The 22412-nt window shown below is 43.3% G+C and overlaps 1 protein-coding gene across 1 annotated transcript; it reads right to left on the bottom strand.

The window, feature by feature from the left end:
• Positions 1 to 4625: 4625 nt before the first annotated feature.
• On the bottom strand, positions 4626 to 22396 carry IQCB1 (IQ motif containing B1). Its single transcript, XM_010155407.1, has 13 exons — positions 22279 to 22396; positions 21305 to 21467; positions 19533 to 19662; positions 17206 to 17299; positions 16042 to 16141; positions 15521 to 15693; positions 12833 to 12945; positions 11611 to 11720; positions 7732 to 7874; positions 7157 to 7305; positions 6478 to 6606; positions 5944 to 6100; positions 4626 to 4855 (listed from the first exon to the last, which is right to left on the bottom strand). The coding sequence occupies exons 1-13, from the start codon at positions 22394 to 22396 to the stop codon at positions 4626 to 4628; spliced, it is 1809 nt and encodes a 602-aa protein (XP_010153709.1).
• Positions 22397 to 22412: the final 16 nt, after the last annotated feature.

Genomic DNA, 22412 nt, shown 5'->3' with positions numbered 1-22412 from the left:
TCACCTCTGGGCACGGGTTGCACGTTCTGCCGTCCCGAAGCAAGGATGGCTCCGGTGACCTCGCAACCATCTTCCCGCACCCACCTTCCAGACGGGACCGGCAGCCTCGCTCCGACCAGTGTAAAGCCCAGGCAATGGTTATGGCCTGCTTTTCCCTGTTCCTCAGCACAGAATGGAGCTGTATCCTCCACTGGCAACTGTTTTAATCCACCGCTCATTTTAGGGGTAGCGCTGCCAGCTTGAACGCCCCTTCCCTTTCCAGCAGTGAGGGCTTGGCAAACTTCATGGTTGCTGTGATGGTTTCTGGGATTAAGCGTTGCAGTTCACTGGCTCTGTCATGTAACGCGAGATTGAGCTGGGTCTTATTATCCCTCTTGTACGTGGGTATGTTCATCTTGTTCCAAACAGGCAGGTTCTGGACTGGTGAGATGTGTTAAATGAAGCTCCCCTGACCAGCACTGCTCACTTTCACGTTTTATTGAGTGATCAGGTGTAGGTAAAGATGTTGTTTCGGTTTGAGGTCATAATTAAATAGAAAAGAACTAAATTCTGCAGAGAAAAGCTGAATTCGGAGAGAAACAAGTAGCATGGCAACCCTGAGCCCCTGTGCGTTCAACATCCGATTATACAAATGTTTGTCTTCCTGGGGCCTGTCAGACTCCCATTTCACCTCAGTAGAAAGGGATTTCGGTGGCGCTGGGCTCACACAGCATCCTCCACTGAAGGCTCTTGCATTATGATGCAGCATAAAAGCCCTCCTCAAGAAGCCTCATCCGAGCCGGGAAAGACAGAATGTGCTCAAGGTCACAGGGTTCTCCAGCTGGGCTGGGAAAAACCAGAGCCACGGTGCCCTCACCTCGGTCCTCACCTGCCAGACTGCGCCCTCTGTCCTAATGCGGCAGCGGGGTGATTCCAGCCCTGCCTTCAGGCACCTGTCCTTCACTTCCCCTTGGTAAATCCAGGCCCGTATATGGCTCGTTTAGTAAACAATCTCTTTAATAGAGAGTTTTTCACTGTACACAAGGGTGTCTGGAGGATGACCTGGTGTTACTGTGCTATAAAGACGGATGATAAGGAGAACTTGGAGACCGATTGCGATGATGTTTGCAGCTCCTCCTGCAAAGAGCTGCCTCCTTTTCTGATACATGCTGATTTATAAATAGCCCCGCTTCTGCTACTTGGAGAAAGCTTTCATTTCTCCTTGTACATGATGTATGTGTGTCTGCAGTGGGGAGCAGATGTTTGTACCAGACTCTGCTCCCACAGACATCAGCAGTAGCAGACTAGGAGCTGAGAGGTGAAATAGCATCGGGGTTATCGCCTGTCCTCAGCTCAGAGCTCCTGTTGCAGCCAGCCTGAAAGGCCAGGAGATGCCCTTGGACTCAGCAGGATGGTCACAAGCGCATGCCTGTGTCTCTGCTGGAGATGAGCATCCTGTTGTTTGCAGGGTCCAGTTACAGCTAAAGCTGGGGAAAAAAAAGTATCTGCGTAAACAGGAATTTTCCTCAATTGCAGGAGCCAGCAGAGGACGTTGCTTTGTCTCCATCTGAAAGGGCCAAGTGATTTTTGCTGTTGTTCCTTTTGCTGTTTTCTTCCTGCTCTGTGACTCTTGTGACACCTTTGGCGGAAGAACATTTTCTGTCGCTTCTTCTTTATCCATCAGAGGATTTTGTTTTCCAGATTCTTTGCTGTTGCTGAAGCTGTAGCAATAATGCTCCTGTATAGCTTTACTTAAGGGAGGGAAGAAACAAAACCACATGACAAATTGGTCCAATTTATCACAGCAACAGAAACCTGCAATTCAGCTAAATCGCCCCCACAGGCCAGCTTAGATGGCATCAATATTTAATGACCTGAGCACTGCTGCCTTCACAGCTCTGGCCTCACCTCTGCCCCTCCTCACGTCACAGCGTGCCCCCAGGTTTGTCACTCCACATCCCCACGCTTCCTCTGGGGAGAGCAGGGTCCATCTTCAGGCTGCCAGGGCAGGCCTGCTTGCTATCCCAAGTGGCACAGCCCAGACCTGCTGGGCATGACCAAATTCTGCCCCATTTCCAACCTGGCTGGACCCCCCATGCCCCATGTTTATGCCTGACAGCTCCCAGCTTTCGGGACGTGTCTGTGGCAAGCAGACAGACAGGAGCAGCACTGGACCCATCTCAGCTCACGGCCTCTCCTGCTGCGTTTTTTTGGGAGATCATGTAACCCAGACACAGCTGTTCACCTGATAGTGGGCTGGAGGTGGCTTTTGCTCATCTGTAAGTCTGCTCCCATTACTCAGGCAGGAGTATTTTATCCCAGAAGGATCTGCAGTGAAATAAATTGCCAGCAACGCATCCTACATGTGGTGCAGGAAGACCTGAAAAGAGGATGAGCCAAGCTATGCCAAATCCCTCCCACCTGTCAGCAAAGAGAGGCAGCTCGGGGATGTCTTTTGCTGGGCCCAGGCTCCAAGCTGGCCACAGCAACTGGCATCTGAGAGCATCTCCCCGCCCCACCCTGGCATGCTACAGTGGTTCCTTTCTGGCTTGCTCTGCCTGGGACAGTAATGGGAACAGGTGATAGGTTATATATGGCCGTAGGCAAGTTTCCTTACGGCTCTCTTGCCTCCGTTCCCCTGGTCTGTAAAATGGAGACGATGGAGATCTCCTGGTGACAAGCACGACGTAAGAGGTGGCATTTTTATTTATCAGGGCAGTGGTGGGGCAGAGGAATTTGCCCTGCTGGGCTGGTAATAAATGACCCAGCAACTTGGATTCCTTTAGCGAGACTGCACCTTCTACCAGGCTTTCTACACTTAAAAAAAAACCATTATCCAGCAAATTGCATATTCCAAAGGGGGAGTTCATTATCCACTCCAATGGCAGTGAATGGCAGAGGTCATTACAATAAATGGCTTTTTGGTAAGACAGCTCTCTAATTCACTTGGTATTTCACACTGCCCAGGGGGGCTCATCTCTTTGCATCAAATACGTTAAGCAACGCAACTTTGTGAACACCCCCTGCACTGAAGAGCTGTTATAACGGGGGGAATTAGGCATAAACACAGCAGCAGAGGCTGCTGTCTCAAAACAGTTTCAGTCACGGGTGCACGGTGAAGGGGACTATGACGTGCAGAGGACCTGTGTATCTGCGAGGGAACAGCTGGCTGGCTGCAGCTCCTCCAGAGCCGCTGGGCCTTTTCCAGCACCAGAGTTTGGCAGCTGCTGGCGGACAGCTTCCATCCCCTGGAGCGCCTGGTGACTGCCTCCCAGCTCCTCCACTCCGGTGGTTGTGGGGAACCTGTCTTCTTATGGGCATGGCCTAAAACTAATAGCAGCGCTGTGCAGAACAGTATGTAATGCAACAGACACGTGCAAGTGCCCTGGCAAATACTTAATGGATTGTTCCACCAGTTCACTCTCCAAGAAAGGAACTGAGAGCCAATTCAGTGCCTTCCAAATCACAGCTCTCTTAAAAAAATTAACATACAGCACAGCTCTTCCTCTTGGCAGCTGCCCAGTTATTAATTTCAGTGTATCAGCTGCATCTGAATGGGCTTGGGCTTCTGCCCACTATTTCTATTTATTTGTTTTCCATTCATCTCCACTAAAATTAAAACTCAAAACCTTCTAGAGAGAATGGAAAACAAACATGCTGAACCAGTATTGCTGCCCACAGAAAACTGGCAGAAAGCACTGCACTTTTCTCTACCCTGCACTGAGGTAAGATCTAATTCTTAAGACTCTCTGGGCCTCTCACCTATGAAACAGCACAGGCACTTACGGCACTAGCTGCAGCCTTGAGTTCTCCTTGCTTTCTGGGCACATCGGTAAGCGGCCGCCTTCCGCCCTTGACTGCAGGTTTTTACTGTGTACCGGGTCACAGTGACTGCAAAGGCCCTGAGCTGGAGCCCTTTCTGGATTAAGCAGCATCTGCATCGTTTAAGAAGACAGAGCTCATGGTCCAGATGGTCACACTGAGGCTACAATCCTATATAACCGTTTGGACTGCACCCATGTTACAACGCACTGCACTGGCTGTGGAAAGAACTGCATGCTTTTAAAGGAGAACACACATGATCCAAGAATACTGGCTTTTTTCCCCTTGTTGCTGTAAGAGGCTGGTGGAGGTTCTGCAGGCCAAGCTCTGCTCATGCTAATGGGAGTTAGCTGTTCTACCCTGCCATACGCACCCAGCCTGCCTAGCGCTTGCCTTGATTCCTACTGGTGTCCTGGGTTGTTCTGAACCCATCTTCATCTCAAAGCACATGACCCGATTAAATGTCTTGCTATGAAAGCCCAGGCTTTTACAATGGCCTGATTCTGTACGCATCCGAGTGTGAATAAGAACTGAAAAGTCATGGGTTATGAACTTACTTTTAAAGTGATACGAATTACAAAATATCCTCATTTACAGTACGGTATTTAAATCCTGTTTGCAACAGCACAATCAATAGGATCTAACTGCTGATGTACAGGAAGAGATTCTTAATAAGAGGAGTAAAATGCACTAAAATAAGGCTTTGGTCTTTTTCAGTGCTCTGTCTTACAATTCAAGTGTTTTCCTTCCTTAAAAACACACACAAGCGAATGCATAATGCAAGGTATGAGTCTGGTTGAGTATGAAATTCTTCTGCCTGTTACCTAAAAGGATTTCCTTCCACCAATAAACAGAGTTCCCAGTTCTGCACTTAGGGCATCATCAGGAATGATATCATCCTCCATAAACTCATCTCCAAGCTTCTTCCACCATGGGCAGCGTGTGTATTTCAGCATAGTGTTGTGGGATTGTCTTGCCTTGGTAGCTACAGGGATTGATCGACTCATAAAGACATCTAGAACTTTTTCTGTGGTCTCTGCTAATCCTGGAGCACCTGTAAGAACAAGGAGAAGAGTTTTCTTTATTTAGTTTGTGGATTTATGAGTATTTAAAACAAAAAAAGAGGAAGCACTACTCTCCCACTTCCCACTGTCCTAGATGACTCCTTTCCCCATGCTGGCATTACAACTTCATGGCTGCATGGTAAGACTGATTGGAGAAGCAATCCAAAGTAAGGCTAATCTGAAAAAATAAATACCTAATGGGGGAGGGAGAAGAAGGGGGGAAAGCAGGACTACTTCCTTCAGGTGCAGTGGTGGCATCCACCAAAATTACTTCCTGTGAAGCTATGGCCTAAGAGAAAGAGGAGCTCCTGGTCGCTACTGCTGGATCAGTGCTCCTGGTGCAGGGTGACATCAGCATCATGTTTCCGCTGCTCTGGCACAGAGGCACTGCGTATTCCCCGCATGGGGTCCCAGTGCAGTGTCACCGTGTTACTGATTTGCCTGTTCAGGGAGCGATGAGCTGCAGTGACACAGCATGTGACGGACTAAATAATGGAATTCAGTAACTTGCTGAATTTTGTCCAGCTTGGGTGCTCTCTGGTGGCTGCAGTTTGCTATTCTCGCTCCTTCATTCTGGGCTACTTGTCTGGAATTAAGATAGCACAGGAGTGAATTCTGTTTCAAATAAAGCCAGGCCAGAGAAAATGGAAACATGACTCAGAATTCCCAGCTCAAAGATTTCCCTCTGTGTGTGTAAGAGGTGAGAGCGCTTCAACCAGCAGCTTGCTTGCAACACAAGAAAACAGAACAAAGCAAAACAAACGTAGAGGAAGAGGTGGTGTGACACCCTCTTCTTAGAAATTTTAATGCCTTTTAGAGGGCCACTGCTCTTCTGGTGAATGTATGGGAGGGAGACTTCTAACAGAAGATGCTCCTTGGAAAGCTGGTGTGTATACGTCACCTATAGCAACACTTGGATAATCTCTAACAAAGCCTGAATCCTGAGATAAGGCACAGGGCAAAGGAAGAAAGATATTTCAGTTTTGAAATTAGGCTTTACCACTGCTCCCTCTAATTTTCTCTCTAAATTAGTTTAATCCAAATGGTAATCAAAAGTACGACCAGAGCAGTCACGTACTCATTAGCAGCTCCATGTTGGCGTTCACCTGAGCCAGTAACACCTCTCTCCGCTGCGCTGCTCTGCGATCCGGTCTGCTTCTCCGCAGGAACTGTGCCAGCTTTTCCTGGGCCTGCATATGTAATTCTTTACTCATTTCTTCTGACATTTGGGAAGCCTGGAGGAAAATAATCATTTATTACTATTAGGAGTGTGTTATTTTAAATCTTTTGGGAACAGAATGTCTAAACAAGGAGTGCAAATGCTGTTCTTAATTGCTAACTTAATAATTTTGTGTTCTCTGCAGCTCTCTCGGAAGCTATCCATCATCAAGTATATAAATTTTCCAATTACAGCTTGCTTTGACCCTTTTTATTAGATTAATGGTTAAAATACCCAATTTCCTAGTCCATTGCTGTCAAGCAAGCAGGGTTAATATATGCATACCTCACATGGATTATCTTGATCAGAATTTATGAAGCTGAATATGCTTCATCCCTACAGTATTTTCTGTTGCATCATTAATGCGAATTATGAAATGACTAAGAAACAGACCGGATGCAATTTGATGTAGTCATCCACCTTCTGCTGCAAAGCTAGTCTCTGCTCATCAGTCAGTCCCTTGGGATCTTTCCAAGGACAGGGAGGTCTCCTCCTTCTTCGTTTTTCCAAGAACTTACAAGCCTTTGTAAAGAACATAGGACAATCACAGACAGGAAGTTTGCCGTCTCGCTTTGTAATCAATCAGTGAAAGAGAAGTGTTTCAGTACTGCATCTGTTAAAGTATAAATTCAGCAGTGATGCTGACAAGACAACATACAACGGTCAGCACGAATACTAAACAGTACGTAAGAGCACTCATAATAAATTAGTGACTCACCCGCAGTGTGGTGAAATTCCAACCCTAGGTTTCAAAGTCACAGAATCACAGCATGGTTTGGGTTGGAAGAGACCTTACAGACCATCTAGTTCCAACCCCCCTGCCATGGGCAGGGACACCTTCACTAGACAGTGGAAGGCAGCTTATATTTTAGTTACAAGACTGTGTAGGACTTTGTGGCCTATGCAAAGTTTTACCCATCTAAACAACTTGTGGCTCTACACGATCATCCTCCAGATAATTTTTTAATAAATTATGGCTGCATCAAGAGTAAGAGAATAAATAGAGCTTTTTGAGGCATGGCAATAATCCACTCAGTCCTACTTACTGGTAGAACAAAGCATACATACTTACTGCTCTTTGAATGATGACAGCTGCTTTATATTCCTTAAGAGATTGTTTCTGTAGATGAAATTTTCTTCTTGCTCTATACCCTCGCCAGAATCTCTGGATAGTTAATGCTGATTTTCCCTCCATTTCCTCCATGTACTTATCTACCTGACCTACAAGTGTGACAACAACCCAGTTACAAGACTGTGGCTTGGGATCTCTGAACACTTTACATTTTTAATCCTCAAACTAGATAGCACCCAAGCTTTTTTGCTACTTTCAGTTAAGAACCGCCCTTCACCCAAGGTCCGCTAGCTGTGGGTCGTGTCTCAGAGACCTGTAGCTGCAACGGAGCTTTGTAACCCAAGAAAAGTGGGTCTCCCTTTCTCCTGCCACCATCTTGAAGGCAGCAGATCTTGATCAGTAGCTACCGAGCCCTTGCAGAATTAGCATGTTCTCTGTCAGGTAATTGCATCAGGAGAGGAGACAGTAAGACTACAGTGCAAAGAGACATGCAAGATTAGGAAATACATTTAGGGAAACTGCTTAAGGAGACACAGACAGTTTAATCTTCTGATATAGTTTAATATTAATCATACTGGCATGGATTATGTCCAGTAGGGCCAGCTGTCGTTCGTGGAAGAGTCTCATGGCTCTCTGTCTCTGCAGTTGCATTTGCAGTTTGAGAGTCTCATCTTCCTTCTGTTTTCTTAAATGCTGCAGCTCCTGTTCCCGCTTAGCCCTGCAATACACAAATACATTAACAATTAAAGTTGTACATTTCTTAAAAGCATCTCTCTTTGTGTTAAATGGTCCAGCATGGAGGAGGAAGTCCGCAAAATAATCTGACATCCCAGCTGCTGGCTGCAGGACCTCACCGAGCAACGAGAAACCACCTGCAGGCCAACAAATCGCCACACCACCCACAGCCATGACAAATTCTGAGCCAGTCATGCAATCTTATATCAAATCAGAGGATATGTTTTCACTCAGGATGAAGTTCTAAGGACCCTGCAGGGAAGGATGCTCCATGTGGGACCTTCACAGCCAGCAGGAACTAGAAAAACAATTTTGATTCCATCATCTGGGGAAGAGGTAAAGCAACATTAGCCATCTGCTCCAGCACACACCTTTTCCAGCACGTCCATGGCACCTGCTTTCCATTATACACACCATTATTTTTGTACTGACTGCAAGAGTAGCTCAGGATGTCAGCGTTAAGGCTCACTTCTTAAATTTGGAGTGATTTTTTTCCTCCAGGAAATACAGACTGACACAGTTTCTCCACCAACTTTGTTAACAGAACACTAGGAAAGAATTTTCTTGCAAATTCTTCCTGATATGTACTAGTTGTTGTAATTTGATGTTAGGATGTTGCCCCGCTGAGCCTGGCACTGGAAAAGACCCAGCAGATGTTTCACAGATGAGACAAGTGGCCACTGTCTAACTGGTCTTGGATTGTTTAAGTTAATAATAGCCTGTCTTTCAATTATATATACACTAACATATTAATACTAAATATGCAGCTGTATCATTCGTAATAACTACTGAGACGACTGTGACATGGCCTCAGTGAAGCACGAGGAGCTGTGAGCCAGGACACCACTCCCTTCACTACCCCTTCTCGTCCCAATGGACCAGACCTCATTAGCAGCTTATCTCTTAAGACTTGGAGTCTACCCCACAATGAGGTAACGATGCGACTCCTCCTCCTCTCCTTTTGCAGTAAAATCACTTGCCCACTCGGGACCTGAGTACCCCCACAGTGCCCACGGCCCCAAGTTCTGCTCTTCCCTAGCACTTTTCCAGGGGCAGTGCAAGCAGCACCTTACACCCTAGGAAAGAGAACAAACGGACAGAGCCCGGGCATAAGGGTTGCCAGGAATGAGATAAAACAGGCCATAGACTAGAACTAATGTCCAGCAATTTTGGCACATCACATACCTTCAGGCTCACAGTGCTACTGAGTTATTTTTGTGTTTCCCATTCCTAGTATGAACTGAGTCGTAAGTTTTCCACCAACTATACCTTCTCCTCAGTCTCTATCACTGGGTGGAGAAAGATGGGATGGAAGCGAGTGTGTAAGAAGGATGCTCTGGATTTAAAGACCTGGCCCTAACTGACAAGCAGCCTCCACCATGCCCTGAGAGACTGTAATCCTTTTACTACAGTAACGCAGACTGGAAGTGTGCCCACACGTCTACCTACAGAGGCAGATCACAATACGTGTGATTACATCAGAATGGTCTCAAGGAAACTAGAGGTTTTCAGCTCACACACTTCCACGAATTAGAGCTGTAAATCTTTGCATTTTTGATCTAGGCAGGTACATATGATGCTTCTAAGTTGACCGATGTCACAGGATCAAACAGCCCTTTTGATGACATTTTCCTGATAAAACCATTAACAATTTTGCTTGAAATTTTTTTTATCAGCTCTATTAGGTGGGAAATTCCAAGAATGTTTCAAGAACTCCTTGGATGTGCATCTGTGAAACTCCCAATAGTGCCTGGCAAGTATTTAAACCCTTCTTCGATACTGATTCTTTCCCATGTGGTCTGCAAAACACATGCTTTTCTTCATTCTTTGTTCCTGCTAACAACAAGACATATTTCTTTGCACAAGACCACGCTGTGACAGGGAAACGCCTCTGAACAGAAGCAAAACACACCGAGTAAGATCCAAACTCCCTTCAGCAGTTCACGGCACAGATCAGCCACCCTCTGATCGGCTCTTTGTATTTATGAAAGGGTTTGATTTTTGATGCGTGATTAATACAAATTATTGCCGTTTTAACAGTTCTACAGTCAGCCATGTAACAGTGAACTAAGTTCAAAGAGAGATTACAGGCTTTCATATTCACTGAGGAGACACTTGTGAAACCACATTGTTTCAGAAGTTTATAACTTGTCGAGTTTAAAATCTTCCACTGCAGCTGCAGGTGAGCCAAGTTTGGAGTTTCAACCTCAGCAGTATTTAACCACACTTGTTCTAAAATAAATCTGTGAATATAACCAAACCTGACTGCTAAAAATTCAAAAGTCTTCTTGAAAGCTTTTCTGAAGTCATGCTAACAGTAGTCCAAATGGTACTTTTCAGCATAACACTAACTGCAGCTTTAACCTAGACAAATAAAACCCCAGCACTGGAGCTGTACAGTTACTATATTGTACTCAGTGCATGACTGAGCCATGAACACACAACTGTAAGGGTATTAATACATCTCCATTCCTCCTAATATTAAACAAAACATTCAAAAGTCCATTTAAATTACTCAAGAACTACTTGAGGCTCACATTAATGTTTACAATACTAAAAATATGACAGAAGAAAGACAAGTAACTTGTTGATTGCCGAGAGCCTTGCCCTCCTTTCTGTTCTGCTTCACCATGTTATGTCTTAGTCCATCACCCAAATTTTCTAGGCTATGATTTTGGCTTGCAAGGTGCCTGAGGAGGGCAGGAACGTTGGCTCAGAGTGTATGGTGGAATACAAAGGAGTGACAAGGAGGTCATTCTTAGTGTTTCAGCACACAAGCTGGAGTGGCTAGTGGCCCTCAATGGACACACTGCTTCCCCCTATAAATCTTCAAGAATTTAAGCATTGCACCCCAGATAGTCCAACCTCTTCTTAATGTCAGTCTAGACGACAAATCATAACTGCTTTCTAACACCCTGATCATAATGTAACGTGATTTGACTAATTGATTTTTAAGATCTAGTTTTGGTACAGCAGTGCTCAGCATGTGCAAAAAGAGGTTGAAGAAACCTGCTGTAGAGTCTGAACTTGATTTAGATCCCCTAATCTATGTTAAATTCACACTAAATTTCTCAAAAGAGTTAGTCTAACGTGCTAACATTACTGCTGAATTCCCACTTCAAGTAAGACAAGTGTTGTTTACGTAGCTTCATTCTTCTGCGGCGCTCCAAGTCAGAGGATACTATTTCTAGGTCACTGAGATGACTCCACTTTTGAAAGTCAAAGAATTCAAATATTAATGAAGAACAAGGTCTTACAGCACTATACAAAGCAAGCACTATGGGCCTTGGTTTCTGTAGCGCTCTGGCACGGCAGACTGGAAACTCCAGGACAGCGGCACCGTCAATTTACAGTGCAATTCTGTGTCAACTGCGAGCTAAGAGCTGCACTCTTAGAGATGCACAGAAAAAGGACAAGAGGCAGCGGCAATGAGGTGCCAACAAGGAAATTCCCACTGGCTGTAATGGAAGAACTCTTCACAAGGCAAGTCATGCAGCACCAGGGCAGGACCAAGTGAGATGGTAGGATCTCCGTCCTTGAAGACTTCCAGAACTGGATACAGCCCTGAGCAGCTACATTCCATTTGATGCTGGCCATGCTTCAAGCAGGAGATTGAATTAGATGACATATATTTTTCCTCTGATTCTGTGACCTGAAAAAAACCCAAACCAAACCAAACCCCTTCTCTTTAGGATTTTATACAAAGCCATACTCTTTACCTGAAGCTTCTCTGTAAAGTGGTCACTGCTTGAGGTAGTTTTTTTATCCTTTTCCTTGTCTGAAATCCCCTCCACGCAGCCTGGATTTTACAAGCTGCTTGATGCTGCCTCTGAAATTAATAAAGCAGTTGGTAGAATATTTCTCTGTATGTAAAACCACTTTATTACTGCTTGCATAGTGGGAACAATCTCAACATTTGGCCAAAAAACATCAATTTTCAAATGCATCAACTTTCATTACTTGTAGCAGCTTGGGGAATTTAAGGTCCTATAAGAAGGTTATTGTCCTGGCACCTGTATTTGCTCCAAAAGCAGCTAATCTGATCATCTGGATCCACGGTCTCTGCGGTAAACAGATGTACTACAGCAGAAACGCGCAATATATATTAGCTGCATTAATCAATGCTAGAAAGCTGTATTTAAAACACACCTGAAGCACTTGATATTTCAAATGGTGATTCAGCCTGCACTAGAGAGGGCAGAGAGGAAAGTGTGGAGAATTAGCAGCAGGAAAATTGTCACATTTGCTGTATGACCAGAAGTCACTGAATTGCGACAAACACGAACAAAAAAAAAAAATCAATTCTATTCTTAAATGGATTTTAAAAAGACTCAAAACCACCCCAAAACAACAAAACAAAGCACCCTGCTCTGTTGAAGATGAAAGCATATTTCTATAAATATAACTCTGATTTCCTTTAAAATATTGCCTCGGAGAAATCTGCATGTAAAATTTTGGTATGAAGTTCAAAAACCACACATAGTTCCTTTTACTGGGAACATAGCCCAGAAGGTGTTTTTATTGAACAGTTTATCTATATGATTTAATCCTACATGAATGCCGCCTAGAATTCAGAGATCTAAATTTATAACACTGATTTGAGCAAAGTAGATAGCTAGCTATTTTTGTTCTGTAGTTAGCCAAACTAAATTAATGTTTCACATTACAGCTGTATAGAAGTCTATGGTGAATCTGCAACAAAAAGTCCATCTCTCAAGTCACAGTCCCATACCTTAAATCGCTGGACAATTTCTTGATGCCTTGAAAAATGATGGAGGAAAATAAAATAACTAGGAAATTTAAAATCTATTAATATAGTGAAAAAGTAACACAGGCTTTTTGAAAAGCTTCAGCACAGTGATATAGTAAATCCATTCTAATCATATATAAATCACACGTAACTAGGATTTCACACACAAAAGTCTCATTAAAGTTCAGCACCTGCATTTCTCCTTTGCCACTGGATTGTTCCAAGTACAGCAGGTCCAAGAGTTGACCAAGATGCTTGTCAAATCCTTTGCCAGTCCACTGATTACTTAAAAGCTCTCTTAATCCTAAGACAGAGACAGAGAGAAGCAGCATGTGATACCGTTAAGGGGAATTTTTCTTCTCAGGCATTTAAAGTAACAATTTTCAAGTCAGAAAATCAAATCTGTTCCTATGTGCAAAGGAACACTAGAGCTGAACATCATCAGTTACCTTTGAGTTTCAATGCAGAGTATTATCAATGAATACCTGGTGCTCCAACCATCACAGAGTATTACACAGTGATAGTAATTTTGGATGTCCAAGTCACTATCTATTGTGCCTACACAGCTGGCAGTTACATTATCCATGTATTTTCAGTGTCTTACCAGCAAGTTGATGTAAAGCACCATGCAAGTGCTAGGTTTTATCAGCACGGCTTTCATATTTTTCATAATAGGAGTTACTTATTTATAACTGGAATTCTTTGACATCTTATCTGTACAACATAGTTTAACTGTGATTACATGTGCATCCAATCCCTTTTTAGGTTCAGAGTGGCTAAAAAGCACACTTGTGCCCGCCCCCCCGCCACACACACACTCCCTGTGCTGTGCACAGGACACAAGCAGACAGTAACACATGCTTTTTGACTTTGTAGCAGATAATCCCAGAGCTTGAGAGTTCCGTGAGGAGTTGGAAGGAGGGTAGGAAGTAGACAGGTATCTGGATAGCCTCCTGAAGAACCGAAGATTCAAGCAACTTTTCCATTTTCAAATCATTGTCCATAAGCATATTCACGCACTGGGCAACTCCAACACTTGTATATAGTTAAAGGATTTGGATATGGAGCACAAAGTCCTTCATGAATACAGAAATTGCACCTCTCTATCACATATGCACCATTTTGGAAAGACAATGACAGTTCAACACTTAGGACAGACAGGTGAGACTCTGCAGTGGGTGCCCTAAGGCTGCCCAAGCTCTGCAACAGCACATGGCCTTGCTGCACAAGGCAGGTCCCTCACAGAACTTCATCCTGAGGGTCCAACGCAACTATTTACTGGTTTCTCTACAGACTACACAGCTATATGCACCTCTCAGCTACTGACAGGGAGAGCCTCAAGTGTGCCTCTCAGATGTGTCAATCCAGGCAGACAAAAAGACCAGGCCCTTCCCAGTAAACCTGATGTAAAGGCTGGGGTAGCCTCGGAGATGTGAGGTTCAGGTGATGCTCTCACGTCTGCAGCCTCCTTTACTGACAGAAAGCTTACGCTGAAGTACCTCGCACCAGCAATGGCTCTGAGCCGCTGCGAAGGCAAGAAACTTCAATGAGATGGCCAGAAGGTGGAAATGCTTTCTTTGTTGCTGCTGTTCCTCACACTATCTAAAGGACTTCAAAGTCTGAGTGAAAACTAACATAAGGACTCAAAAAAACCCCAAACAAACAAAACCAGAGGAAAAAGTAATACTATTTTCTCAGTGGAAACAGGAAATGTGTACGAGAGAGATGAAGAGTCTGTAAATGATCAAGACATATTGCGATCCCAGAGCAAAATGAAGCATAATCCTTTGATGGAGAATTCCACCCCTTCAGACAAAGTCAGCATTCTACAGCTGATCAGACCACCACAGGAGCTTTGCAAGAATCCACACTGTGGTACCAGCCTTAGATAAGTTATACTTAATTTTGCACCAAAAGGAAGCCCTCCTCTTTCAATTCTGTAGGCAAAAGGGTAGTAAAAGCTGCCCATCTCGTCCAGAAATTTATCTGGCTGGTACTGCCTAATAAGTAGTCAGCACAAGCATAAAAAAAGGGAATTGGACGTTTTTGTCTTCTAACTGTCCTTGCCCCCAGAGCACTGAGGCTGCTCACAATGAGTTTTTACCATCAATAACATCCAGAATATAAAAGGCCTGGCAAACATCAAAGCTTCTTTCCTAGTCTCCATGGGCATGACAGAGGACAAAGGGGTTTCCTGGAGCTCCCTGCTAGGCTAGAGACAGAAACATTAAATGGGACACCTCTTTAAATAATGAATAACACAGAGCAAATCACATGCATACTCAGTCTCCTCACCTAAAGGCAGCAAGACAAAATGATAAACTCATTACATGAATTTTTGGACAGAGTTCATTCCCATCACTTGGACATTAAACGACAGTCAGCTTCTCAGGAGCAGAACAGCCCCTGTCAGACAAGCAGATTCGTGACAGCAAGGGTCTGAAGCTTCTTTAAGTAAAACTTCCTGACTAGCGAGCCTTAGCACACCGGCAGATGCCTGACACACGGCTCTCACCGTGGCAGTACAGGCACCCTACTACGAGGATCTCAGTATCCAACCCGCACAGGGAAGAAGAGGCAAAGTATCACATAGAAAAAAGTAAAGCCCATCAGGTAACAAGTGACAAACAACCTCTTTAAGAGACATGCTGCCACATGCAGACTCCTCAGTACACAGGAGATGATAAATCTAGGAAACAGAAAGTGTGGCACCTTAAACTACACTGAAAACGAACAGACGGAAGAGAAAACCAACACAGCACTGCAGTTTCCATCTGTACTGGGTAGTTATTGAACCAAGATGGGAAACCTCCACCTTTGTATTCTTACAGTGAATGTAGGAGGAGGCCGAGTGATCTGTCCCATGCATGTTTACAAACCTTTGTAGCGAGTTGTGAGTAACTTCACAAGCTCCTTGCAATATTTTGCCACCAACAATAGCAGTTTTGTGGCAGCATTTCCTATGACAGGATTGGTGGTAGATGAAAGCTTATAAACAAGTTCATCCAAAACAGAGTGAAGGGTCTCTTCATCAATCTGAAGCAAGGCAGAACTTTAAAAAGGAAAAAAAAAAGGAGAGGGGGACACAACAAAGAATCAAAGTTTTAATTACAAACTATGAGCTTTTTAACAGTGACTTATTTTTAGATATGTTAGGCATTCAGCAAGCCAACACACCCTGCTAGCTGCACCAGCAACCTGATCCAGGCAGTACTACTGTTTCGGCCAACTGCTTCCCATTCCCCCAATTCAGCTGGTTTTTAAATAGCTGGTTTTTCTATTTCTGCATCTAAGAGTAGGAAACCTTCCCCCACTACAATTCTTGTGCATGAAAAAGTTCTATTTTACCAAGCAGTAATGGACTGAGTTTTAAATTTAAAATTCAGAAAAATCAACTAACCTGTTGACCCTCAAAATATGGTGTAAAACAGACATCATTATAACTGCTGTTTCAACATCACCCGTTATTAACAACTGCAGGAAGTGATCATTTTGTAGTACTGCAAAAAACCCAAACCAAGCAAACAAGAAATCACGCAATTAGAACCAGACTTGAAAATACCATCAAACAAATAAACTTCATTATGGAACATAAGTCATAGCAAGTAAAACCAGATACTGTTTCTGGAACAAACTCCCTCTTTTATAATTTTTATACTGAAACTTACTGGGACAAGTAAACTACTTCAACACGCATAAAAACATGTTGAGCCCTGTTTTGTCTGCCTGTGGATATCCCTCAGGCACTGGTGTTGCAATGGAATAAAAGCTTTAAAACCTTTTACGTTATACTAGTACCAGTCTCTTATTACAACAGTGGGATTATCACTGGGGCAACAATATCCAGTAGAAGATAAGGACTTCAACCTTGGCAGTTTGTTGCACCAGGCTTACTTAATGCAAGCCCACTGATGTCATTAAAGCACCATGGTTTTTATTCCAGTGTAATACTGTCTACACATTTAGTAATTTTTCTAGCCATGTGTGTTTTTAGTTACACATCTTCTGATCCTTAGGCTTTTGTTCTGTATTAGAAGCAAACCCCAATTCTGCTTTTGAAAATCAGTGTGATTAACATTGGTTTAGTTGAAAGCTTATTTTGGGCAGAAGTGGATAGTGAAGTTTGTTAGGTATTTGTAAAATTTCCTGGCATGGCACCAACGTCAGAAATCTGTTGACAAGTCTATCCACTTTTCAGGGCCAGCAATGTATTCTGGTCAAATTTCTGCACATGTTAATCACACACAGGTAAAAAGATCAACTGTATCTTATCAGAAAAACAACCCAAACCAAACCAAACTGATTTTTAAGGTAGAGAATTACAAAGGGAAATTACAGGAAAACACTTTAAATGTTTGTCTCTGAAAGACTAGAAGAACTGTTTAGTATTTCCATTTTCAATTTTAGATATTGCTGTTTCTGTTAAGTGGACTACCTTAAGAGACTGATTTAACGTCTACTCTGATTTAGAAAACCAGGTGGAGATTAGCTTAAGGGCGATTCTTGACACTGCAGTCGCCATAAAGAAACATTTGGGTGTCGTGGGTGTTTACGGTGCCCTTACCGCAAGCTGCTAGCTGCACATGCCCACCGAACAGCCAGCAGATGGCATCGGCGACTGTCTGCAACCAGCCCAAGAAAGCCCCCTTTTCTTCATCCTGAACAAAAGAGAGGGAGGTAAAAGCATGCGTATGTATCTTCACTGGGGATTTCAGCCTGAAACAGTGGGAAGGTTTGTATCCTTCGGGGATTTGGAGAGCAAAACCCCGTCACATTCCGGGGCGAGTGTGATGAAACTGTAGGAACCGGACAAATAACTAACTTGCGAGTCCTTCAAGACCGGAGATCAACCAACAAACTCTAAACATACCAACAAAAAGCATCCATTCCTGAAAAAAATCATAACAGGGAGAGAGAAGTCTTGTTTCCTCCTTAAAAAATATTTGATAGGAGGACTAAGAAGACAAATAATAGCTTTGTATGAATGCATCACAGATTTAATCCACAAAGTGGGAAATACATTATTTAAGATTAAGGGACAAGAAGAAAGGGTACAAAGTGGCCAAGAGACAGTTAAAAAGGAAAAGGTTCCTAAAAACAGACATAGAGAGGCCTCAGAAGCACCTTTGTTGGAAGTCCAGGAGCAAACACCAACCCATTAAACTGAAGTCTGATCAGTTTGCCAAGCAGACTATGTTAGGTGCTTGCCCACGATAACACTGGACTGGGAAAAACGAGCAGAAAGAATCCAGGTTTTCGCATATGAATGCACACACACATGCACAGTCTATAGTCTGTATTCCAGGTGTGAGCCACAGGCCTCTGGAAATCTAAAATCTTGGTGTGTGGGACAGCAAAGGGGTTTTTGACAGTACTACATCGCTGACAAATGTTCTTATAAAGCACTTGGCCTGGTACTTCCCACATTGATTGAGCCTCCACAAATGAAACTCTGGAAAGCCTATTCCTAGATCCACGCCCTAAGTCCCAGCCGTCAGTCACTGTTTGACTTTGCACTGGGTTCTTTCTCACTGACAATGAGACACACAAAATCACAGTAATAAATTAAGCTGTAACATTATCTGTTCAGTGTTTTGGCAATATGTCAGTTTCTGAAAGCTATTTCAGTACTTCCCGGGACTTCAAAGACTTGTACAAAAAGCAAACGAGAGCAGAAGGAACTACAAATCTCCACTGGTGGAGTGGGATTTCCAAAGTTCCACTGAACAAGCACCAAGCCTGGGTGCCCAGTCACCTCTGGGACCACAAGATTTAAAAGCCAAAGTACTAATTATAATGTAGACTGCATTTGCATTCAAAAGAAATCTTTGCCCACAAGCATGACTCACATAGCGTGTAGGCTGAGACATAATAAGAAAGTGTGGGGGAAATTACATATTGCGGATAAGACTCGAGTCTCCTGGGATGTCACTCAGGAAGCTTCCTTCTTAAGGACTAAATGCACGTCTGAAGTATTGAGCTAACAAAAAATACATTACTGATACTTTCTGAGAATGGATTGTGTTTGTGGTGCCCATCACAACACGCCGTAGGAAAACTATGACTAAGTGCAAGAAACCAGTGAGCCAAGAAATGAGATACTATGGGAAAATGGAGCTATATTGAAGGAAACTATCAGAATCCGTGAGGTTGCTTATTTAAATTACTTGTGGGTTTTGTTGTGTTGGGTATTGTCCTGCTGATTCTGGAACTCAGAATGCTTTAAAAGCATGAGGGAACCTAGCTGGGCAAAACCCTTCTGTGGGAAGAGGGAGAGAGATGTGAGAAAGTGTTCATATCTACAAATTCACAAAGTCTGCCTCCGGGGTTCCCAATGTGCAGGTTGAGCAGCAGGGAGCATTTGGGGGATTTTTTGCCAATTTCGTGGCAGAAATTACATGGCAAAACAAACTTCAACAAGTCTGATTTAAAATCTTAAGACTTCCTAAACCTTATTTGTAAAGCTGAATAAAGCAGTGGCAACAGAGCCTTTACAAAGACTGAACTCATTAGATGCAAAGTTAAAAAGACACTACTGTGACTGGGATGCTGCCTTTTGTAAGGCATTTTTTTTCTATCATACCGCTCTAATTCTTCTATCCTACTTACAATTGCATTCCTCACCCCTACCTTTAGAACCTGAAAAAGTAGTAGCCTAGCTCTCTTAACAAACCTCTGCTAACAAACTAGCTTTGCACACGGCGTGGACTGAATGCTGCACAACAACTAATTTCAGGTTCAAAGCTCCAAGGCATAAGAAAAACTACTGTAATTTCTGGAAAATCAATGTTCATAATGCAGTGTCCCTAGAATAATATCCCACTTATACAATATATAACTTAGGAAAGTTTATGGCAGTTCTCTGCTCTTTTCACTATGAAGTTTAAATACCTTGATCGTTCGGATAAATCGTGCTTGCAAGCGCCTTCCCAAAACCAGCAGGTTGTCTATAGCTGAAGGAAGAAACTTCTTGTAAAATTCCTCAGGATCTTCTTTCACCTCTAGTCCTACACAACAATGACTGAAACGACAAAAGAAAAAAAAAAATCAACCTGAATAGTCGGGGGCCTGTTTGAACAGCTTTGAATGAATGTCACGTCATCAGAGGAGAAATGCTTCACTGGCATGGGACAATTCAACACTGAACAACAGTTAACTGCTGTGACTGCCTCAAAAGGAAGAGGAATCACTGGCAGGCTGGAGACAGCAAGTATATTACTACTTATTACGGCATGTCTCGGTTTAAAACGTGTCCAAGGCACTTTCTCCTTTAGTTCACAGCATCTGTTCAGGCTTGTTCCAAACGCTAGCGAAGGGCTCTGATGGTCATAAGGCCAAAAAAAAAAAAAAAAAGAGGCAAAATAGAAAGGTAAGACAAAAACCTCATAGAAGAAGCCTGGTGGTGAAGGGGGTGCAGATCAGGCAATGAAAACACGTATAAAAAAAATATTACTTGCCACAAAATCTTCAGCAAGTCTGTCTACAGCTTTCCCCTAACTGAGGAATACCCTGTGGGCTAGAAATCAGTTCTTCAGATCTCAGCTTTCATATTTTACTCACTGCAAACACGTTTGGCCATTTCTGGAAGACTTTTTACAAGAAACCGCATGTTTTACAACGGGGAAGTTTTTCAGTTCTGCACTCCGCACCCATGTTAGTGCAACATAAGAGTCCTCCAGACTTTTTATGAATCCTGCTTTCTGACATCTCATCTAGGCTTTGTCAGCTTTTTGTGAATGCACACACGTGAAGCTTTGCCTACCAAGGCCCTTGGAAAGCAGATTCGAGGCATGAAGCTGAGATTCATCTAGTTACCAAAGGGCATTTTTATAGCTAAAATAAATTTCACTTTTCCCTGCAAACGGAAATAGCTTATTGGGGATGATTTAAGTATCACACAACTCCGGTGATAAATCTTGCATCTCTTAGCGAAACTCCCGGCATTAAAAATTCATACTGCAGATACGGCATAAATAAGAGATGGCTGCCTAATTGCTTCATGCCTGAGAATTCTGCTCCCTAGTTAAGCAAAAATCAAGTACGACTTGGGGAAAAGTTAAAACTTATTATTTTTCCTGACATCAGAAATCGAGATTGGGATCACTGGGGATTAGAGTTTAACACTGTCTTATTTCCTAGCTATGAATTAAACTTAGTAATGACATTCTCACAAGATCGCTACATGAAGCTATCTAGTCTGTATGAACTGTGTCCTCTATTATGTTTAAAATGTAAATAGATATTTAAATAGAGCCAAGCGAAGCTGTGAGTCAATCAGGCTGAAGATTTTTGCAAGATGAAATCTAAGTAAACAAACTTTTTTAAATAACTGCAATGCAAAATTAGCAATTGCTGGGTAAGAACTGCGACACTGATGAGTCTCTTCACAAGAAAAGGTAAAGCCAACACGAGAACTGTTCCCACCAAACAGTTTACCCAGCCCGATGAAACACAATGCGAATGAATTAAACAGGACCAATTAGGCTATGCCTGACCCCTCTGCTCTTGACTGCTCCCTGCACTTTAACCCTGGCCTTTCCTGAACAACAAGCCTTGTTCTGGATGGGAGCCAACGTATTAGAGCTTGAAAAGAAAAAGAGCAAGATGAAAGGCCAGAAGGAAGACAAGAAGAAAACTTCTTAGCAGTTTGTGGTTTTTTTTACCTCAGTATCTCTGCTAGCTGGGCAGCAGTAGCCCAGCCGCCACGCAGTCGAGAGTGGTCTTGTCTAAGGACCAGCATGCAGTACTGAGTAAGGTCATAATCGTAGATATCCTGCTTAATTTTTTTTAATTCTTCACATCCCAAGGAAGCACTACTTAAAATTCCTGTGGGAAGAAAGCAGGAGAGAAACAAAGAAGAGCATAAGATTCTGATGTGCAAGAGAGGTTTTTTTCTTTTTCCTAAACATAAAAAGAATATCTGTACACAGAGCCAGGATTAAGGTAATTCTAAAAGTGCTAACAACAGCATAAAATATTTTGTCAGCATTTTTCACTCCTACAGCTACAGTCCATTTGTTAGATTATATGAAAATTGGGAAGGATAGCTAAACTTAGGTTACCATTTTCTCATTACATACTTAGTGTTAAAACATACATCACCTGGGATATAGCCCATTTGTATGAATTTCCTAGGCCAGATAAAACCACAACCACTGTGAAACATATAGCTTCCTTGTAATTACATCTCAATTTAGAACAGGACCTAACTTGTTTCGACTGTTTCTATGAGCAGTGGCTATGTGGCAAAAGACAGGGGGAGTGACAGAGGAGCTCGCAATTGCGTTTCTATGTAAGACTTCAACTGACTACCCGATCACACCACTTCTCGACCCAAAAGCGCTGCGAGAAACCTGACCAAGTGTCAGATCCTTGCCCACAGCAGCGAGGGTCTTACAAACATGGTGAGCTGAGAGGGTGAAAAGACTTCCTTTCCATTTGCTCCCCTGCTCCTCCTCCTTATTGTTGCCAAGCCAAATGCCACTCCAGACCACGCTCGGGAAAAGCCGCGTTATCGACTTTACGGAGTTTCCAGCCCTGCCGGAAATACTCAGAAAACCTTCTGCCTTTAAGGAGGCAGAAAGACTGTCCATACTTTGCTACCTCATCCTTTTATTTCAGAAACGTTGTTAATTACCCTTTAACTTGAGAAGTAGCAGGGGGATGTCCTGTTCTCTGCTCTGCGTGACCTCAGCAGCTAAGGCCAGTACCCGGGGGTCCGCAGCTGCCAGCCCCGCGCTGGGCGCGTTGGCCATCGGGGACAGAGAGAGG

The sequence above is a fragment of the Eurypyga helias genome, unplaced genomic scaffold (assembly GCF_000690775.1).
Source record: "Eurypyga helias isolate BGI_N326 unplaced genomic scaffold, ASM69077v1 scaffold29027, whole genome shotgun sequence".
In the NCBI taxonomy this organism is placed as follows: Eukaryota; Metazoa; Chordata; class Aves; order Eurypygiformes; family Eurypygidae; genus Eurypyga; species Eurypyga helias.
This window is presented reverse-complemented; position numbering and strand designations above follow the sequence as displayed.

Bases quoted from the DNA above. Each gene is read 5' to 3' on its own strand.
- IQCB1 (XM_010155407.1), bottom strand. From the start codon at position 22,396: ATGGCCAACGCGCCCAGCGCGGGGCTGGCAGCTGCGGACCCCCGGGTA. The intron at 19,663-21,304 runs GTAAAAAAAACC...TTGTCGTTTCAG, and splicing joins CAGCTAGCAGAGATACTGAG to TCATTGTTGTGTAGGACTAG. The intron at 7,306-7,731 runs GTATGATTAATA...TCACACTTGTAG, and splicing joins ACTGGACATAATCCATGCCA to GTCAGGTAGATAAGTACATG.